Source organism: Argentina silus, assembly GCF_951799395.1.
Source record: "Argentina silus genome assembly, chromosome: 11".
Classification (NCBI taxonomy): Eukaryota; Metazoa; Chordata; class Actinopteri; order Argentiniformes; family Argentinidae; genus Argentina; species Argentina silus.
Window position 1 is genome coordinate 18,102,647 of NC_139665.1, and position 6,627 is coordinate 18,109,273.

General features: G+C 42.7%; 1 protein-coding gene across 1 annotated transcript; it reads right to left on the reverse strand.

Moving 5' to 3' along the window:
- Nucleotides 1-80: 80 nt before the first annotated feature.
- parp10 (poly(ADP-ribose) polymerase family member 10) lies at nt 81-5,987 on the reverse strand. Its single transcript, XM_083680407.1, has 11 exons — nt 5,920-5,987; nt 5,179-5,354; nt 4,746-4,988; nt 4,329-4,550; nt 3,141-4,165; nt 2,772-2,984; nt 2,399-2,519; nt 1,274-2,305; nt 858-991; nt 599-767; nt 81-488 (listed from the first exon to the last, which is right to left on the reverse strand). Exons 1-11 carry the CDS (start codon nt 5,940-5,942, stop codon nt 190-192), a joined length of 3,657 nt encoding a protein of 1,218 aa, XP_083536533.1. The 5' UTR covers nt 5,943-5,987; the 3' UTR covers nt 81-189.
- Nucleotides 5,988-6,627: the final 640 nt, after the last annotated feature.

Here is a 6,627-nt window from a genome sequence, read left to right on the forward strand (position 1 = left end):
AATAATAATATTTCTTTTGAAAAAAATTAAGCTGGGCATAAGTTACTGTAAACAATTAATCAGGTTTGTTCATCTTCTGCACAGTATTTTCTTAGTAGCCCTTTATAAAAACAATTCTCAATAATGCTCTTTTCTCAATAAAGGTTTTAGAGTACAGCATAAAAAACTGACTGCATCCACAACCTGTCCTCAGCGGTGGATTTTCTGGCATGTAATGAGATATTCTGGGTAGGCTTGTGTATCATTGAAGATGACAAACAAGGTAGGGTCGTCAGTGTTATCCGCCACGCTGTCGTATCTGAGGGGAATGTCTGAGCTCTCCTTCAGAGGGGCAGTTTTCATTGAATAACTTCCCTTAATGAAGTCCCCCGTCAGCACTTTGGTTACAAATATAAACTTGTATCCATCTGCATTGGGGGGTGAGTACTGGTCCTGGACAGACAGGGTCGAGTTCACAGCGAAATAGACCCCTTGTCCATACACAGTGGCTGCAGAGAGAAACCATTATTACCATCTAACATGCAAAAAGTATACAAAAGTAAAATGCACATAACAAACTTACATGAAAGAAGAGACTTATTAGATCTGGAGGTCATACCGTTCTTTCCACAGAAGCTTCTGTTGAAGCCATGAACACAGATCTCCTTGACACTTGTCTCGCTTGTGCCGTGGTACAGGGTCCTTTCAACTTCAGTGGCACTCTGCGACATACTAGCTTTTTTCAGCTTGTACTGATTATATAGCAGCCTATTCATGAGCTTGTCCACCTGGGAAATCATATTTGCATTAGAGGGACAGTTACTAACACAATCACTGATAACATAAAATGTCATAGATTAGTTCTTATTTACATTCACCTTTATAATTCTTATTTTGTTGTGGTAGCTGTGTATGCTTTCATAGAATTCCTTCACAACATCCTGGAATTCATCGGAATCCTCATTCACTCTGGATGCATCAGGCAGGCTTGACAGTAGACTTAAATCTTCATCTGATAAAAAAGGAAACAGTGCAAACATATTATATGTTAAAATCAAATGTCTTGCTAATGTATTGTATTGTTTCATGTCTATTGTGTATTTACTGTATGTTGTCCTTATGTCTTGTTTATGTGTATCTGCTGCTGAAAGTATATATTTCAGGTATTAATAAAGTACTACTCTACTCCCTTTTTTGTGTCAATTTGGATTTTGGTGAGTGCATCTTGGGAAACATGAAACATACATCTTAACATAAATTTAAATTTACAAAGTATTTGCAAAGCACACTTTACCTGGTAAATCTGTATACAAGTCCCCTGAACTCAGCATTTTCCTTGAGATTGGTACAGATTTCCCAGAGGCCACATTGTACTCTTGCATCTTCTCAATGTTGATGATGTAGGGCTGGTTGTTCAGCAAGATCTCAATCTTCTTCTGTTTCATCTTCCAGGCATTTTCAATAAACACCGTCGCGTCCTCAGAGTAAGGCGTTTCTACTGATGCCGCTTGGTCGTGCCATACCCACTGCACTGTCCGCACAATGTCAGAGTCTGAGGTGGTTCTGGAGATCCTCTTCAGCAGCAGCTTCATGTCAGGGATTGCCTCTGTCACATAGTCCTTGAACCCAGAGATGATCGCTGTAGTGCCCTGGATCTGGATCTCCACTGCATGCTTCCTCTTGATCAGCTCCACGCAGCTCTTATGGTACTTCGACAGGCTCTTCAGGTTCTTATGCTCCACCTTCTCCTCACACTGCCTCGCGGTTGCCTTCTTCCTCAGAGCAATGTCCACTCTGATGCAGTCACAGGTGTAACCCGCAAACACGAATATCTCACCAGTGTTGGCCGCCTTGATGGCATCCTGGAGGGACATCTGGACAGCCTTCTCCAGCTGGGAGTTCTCATTGGCTGGCATGGCAGCAGTGCTGTCATGTCGGACCATCTTCCTGGACAGCTCCAGGACTTTCTTCAGCTCTTCCTCTTCATCAGCCAGTGACCTCTTTGTGGTCTCCATGGAGTACTGGATGGCCAGAGATAATTGGGCCTCTTCCTCCAGGTTGCTGGAAAAGTTTGTGGCCAGGTCTCCGTCTCCGTCAAGTGGACCGCCGGCGTCTCCTTCCTCAACTAGGGGCTGTGGGATATCCTCAACCTCTATGTCAGTGCTGTACTCTGGGGGCTGGTCGGATAGACCGAGAGCCATCGGTTCCCTAACTGTGTAGAGATCCTCTTCTTCCATGTCAATAGCTCTGTTCACACTAGCAAGTAGTCCTGAATCGATCTTCTCATCTATGGCAGAGAAAAGTTTCTTTGCCTCTTCTATGAGACCTACAGGGAGTACATCAAAAATCTGTAATGCACTGCAAAACAATAGAATCTCAATAGAATATGAAAGTCGTAATGTAAAAGTCTCTTACATACCAGTGTTCAATTTCTGATCAGTTTGTCTTAACCCTGATGTTGAGGGCTGTACAGCACCATCTGAGTTCTTCCTCTGGAAATTTAGATTGGCAGCAATTTTCCATGCAGCCTCAAATATGTCCTGTGGAGAGATGACAAAGGCTTAACCCAACCATGTGCTTAACCACTTTTGAACACATCAAACAAATACCATGCAGAAACACTCAAGAGGTGAATCTAAAAAATTATAATAAAAGCAGGATAAAGCCTAATAACACCCAACACTATAACATGATGTTTGAAGTATGCATAATACTTGACTACTATGATGTACTAGGTATCAGTAATATGGTAGAAATAACAGTCTTCATGGAGATCATGATCAATAGACTACCTGGTTCTCTAGAGGCTCCCAGTGAACCTTCTCCATGTTGATAAAGACCTGAAACTTGGCCGTCATTTCTGCTATGAGGTTGGCTCCCTCCCCCTGAATCAGGAACCGGGCCACACCGGGGTGGCTCACTGTAATGGTTTTAGTGCAGATGGACGACACCACACCTTGCAGTACCTCATCCGCCATCTGACAGGCGCCAGCGTTGCCACAGATCTGTCATATGGATGAAAATTAATTTCTTTTTTTATATTTCATAACTTACATTTTCCCTCTAATCTCACATTTACATTAAAGCTTAATTGATACATTAAGTCAAAGGTATGCACACAAATTCATTCCATGTCTTTTTTATATTCCTAAAACACCTACCTTGAGACCACAAACGTCCTCAGCCTCCAATGGTAATATAGACACTTGGTCCATCTCAGCCAGTAATTGATGACAATGCATCTGGATGTATTTCAGCATGCCTGGCTCCATAGAGATGACAGTCTCCCTCTGAATGGGTGTGCTGAGGAACTCCACGATTTTGGCCTGCTTTTCATCCTCCATCCCTTTCAGAGTCAAAACGTCAATCTTGCCACCACTTTCAGACACTTTCGCTGAGCAGGATCCCAGAGATTGGAGGAACCCTGACCACTCATGGGAGTACAACATACACTCATATTCTCTATCCACTGGTATGCTGAAGTCACATAATAGGGACTTCAACAAGCTACAAGCCTGGCTAAGCAAGCTCTGGGAGAGTGAAGTTACCACAACAACACAACCTGTTACAGTATACATAGAGGGCAGCCCCTGGTCTTTCAGGGCCTGTATCAGCCTTTCCTTCACCTCCTCTTTCACTAGGAACTGGGCATTCTCCAGGTCAAAAGTCAAATGTGCCTGAGTTACACCACCAAGGAACTCCAAGATGGTGTTCTTAAGTTGTTCAAGACCCAGCTTGTCTGGGCCTACCATGTGCACACCATCGTCTTCGATACGGATGTTGAAGTTGGGGTGGGCCTGTTGGATGTTCTGTGCTAGTGGGCTGATCTGGAGCAGGGCGAGTTTCACTGGGTCAAGGACAGGGATGTGGCTTGAGATTGCCACTACAGCATCTGTTAGGTCCTCCATGCCTACATCGGCTGGTTCTACCTCTGCTGCGGGGACGGGCAGTGGCTCCGAGGCGGACTGGTTATAATTAACACTGACAGGTGTGAGAGAACTGGTCTGCACTTGGTCAACACTTATACTCTGGGCTCCTATGCTACTGGTGCTACTGTTTGATGTTCCATTTATGGATGAGCTCTGGGACGACAAGCTTTCCTCTGATTGGAAGAAGGCGAAGTAAGGCTCGACTGTCAACTTAGCCTCGTTCAGTGTATGGGATAGTTCGAGGACATGTTCCACAGCTGTTAAAGACAACAAAAGAAAACTAGATTTAGTCCTGCTACTGTATCTTCATAGGACTTGCACACATTACAGTGTATTTGTTGTATTGAACAAACAAAAACTCAGTATGATTAAACTGAATGGATATACAACACTGCTTATACACTCCTTGCAATAACTTACATTCAAAATCCACAAAGGAGACTCTGGCTATCCCCTCTGCCATCCTGCTGACCTCCTTCACAGCCCCACCTCTATTGTTAAAGTATAGAGTGAGCAAGTCCTCAGTGATACTTGGGTGCAGGTTCTCCACCAAGATGGAGTCAGTTTGCTTGATCTGTTCCAGAATGATCCTGGCTCCCTCCAATGGCTTCTGGGAGATCTTTGCAGAGAGTTTTTGAAAATCTGTGAATGCAAACAAGGGTGAATAAGCACATTAGCCATTCAATAACACAAAATCAGTTCAGTATTTTTGTAGTGATCAAAGTTTCATTCACTCCAAGAAGTGCTTATGTAGGCTGTGAGTGATTGATAAATGTCCTAAAAAAGCTTTTAAAATAATGATCACAAATTCATTGGAAAACAAAATGTGCAGCAAACCTTTAGAGACAGGTTGATGAAAGTGGATGATAACCAGATCTCTGCTAGATGAAGTGGACAATGTGTAGTGATCCAAGTCCATCCCCATCATGTTTTCCACAAAGAGCTCCACCATCTCCTTGCTGGTGTTTGGGTTGATCCCACGTAGCAGCAGCCTCCTAGGGTCCTTGGAGGCTGGCTTTCTTACCGTTAGCTCAGCATTATGCACAACATGGGGTCCTTTGGACAGAACCCTTGCTGCAACTGTCAATAAAAGATAATCAGTGTGTTAGATAGGGCAAATTGGCCAGAGGTGAACAGTTAGCCTATTTGGTAGCATATTATGCAACATCATGTAGTTGTTTTTAGATTTACATTATTTATTTAGGATATAAAACCACCAAATCTTGCGATTTAGATTTTTGACCGTGAATTACATGGAAACAATTCTTACCCTCTGCTTCTTCAAATACTAGGAAGGCCCGGCTACCTTTCTTCTCCAGTGAGACAAGAGAACCTCCTCCAGAGCGACGCTTGTTCTCAAAATACAGGGACAACAGTTCATCATCCACTCCTTCAGGGACCCCCAGCACCTCTACTGTCCTGTCCTCTTGGCTTTTAACTGACATCCTGACATAGACAAGAACATTCAACATGACTGAGGAGCAATCATAACAACGTTTGTCTTGGCACAACTGTTGTACTAACTCAAAGGCCTCACAATGAATAAGCTAGCACAAAAAAAGGCCTAGGCTGCTCCCCCAGAGTTTGAAATACCCCCTACACCAGCCAGGAGTTGTGCATTTACCAGGTCTGTTGTGTGTTGACAGATTTTTAAGATTGCAATGAAATAGATATGGCCTACTGCAATAGTTTATCATCGTTAAATCATAGATTCATTGTGACAACTGGCAATGTTTGTATCTCCACATTGTATGTATCTCCAGTTGCAATGATGAAAATAGTGTATGGGCCCGTAGAGTCAGGACGAAGTTCTAACATTATAATGAGAAATTTCTTAAAAAATTGAAACTGAAACCACTTTGCTTTGACGTCAAAACATTCCAGACTGTCGACACATTTGCACGATGTAAGAGGTTAATTCCCTCACGGTATGAACATGCTAACTGTTACAGCTAATGTCGGCTGGAAAAAGGCTTTCAAACATTTATTTGTTTTCTTAGGAAGCACTTACCTGGGATAGAAGCACTTGCTCATATCATGACGCACAGAAATTTTTCCTGGTTACGTACAGTACTTCCTGGTTATTCGGCACATGCTTCAGGTGGTGGCGTAGTTACGTAGGCTACGAGGATTTATGGGTTATGAAAAAAATACATGTGGCATTTTTGTATTTGAGAGGAGAAATATATTTGGCAATATATTATTGTCTATATGACCATAATTTTTAAGCATATGTAATAACTGATCTTTATAGGATTTGCACCTCTATCGAAATCTTATTGAAATCCTATTGGACTATTTCCTATTGGAAATCAATTGGAGTCTAGAAATCCTATTACATTCTTTTGCGTCACCTCTACCAGAATCCTGTTGGGGGTGTTTTGTTATTGGAAATCAAATCAAAAGTAATCCTATTGAGTTAAGTCCCACATCAACTCCTCACTACCTGCCACACTGGACTCACTTCAATTTGCATACTGCCCCAACAGATCCACAGATGACGCCATTACTTTCACCCTGCAGACTCCTCCCCCCCCCCCCCCATTTTGCTCAGTTCTAGAAATGGGCCTCTACCTACTGTGTATTGCATAAACACTTATGATCTATCTTCACTTTCTGAGTTCAAGGCAGACTCAAGGTGGGTACTGTGTGACATGTAACATAGATAGATTGAGTCACTGGTATTGCTGGTGATTAAGGACAACCTTACACATTCAAA

Coding starts and splice junctions, on each gene's coding strand:
- parp10 (XM_083680407.1), bottom strand. CDS start 5,942: ATGAGCAAGTGCTTCTATCCCAG. Junction 4,551..4,745: donor TCATCAACCTGTCTCTAAAG/GTTTGCTGCACA, acceptor TTGCATTCACAG/ATTTTCAAAAACTCTCTGCA. Junction 768..857: donor ACAAAATAAGAATTATAAAG/GTGAATGTAAAT, acceptor ATGATTTCCCAG/GTGGACAAGCTCATGAATAG.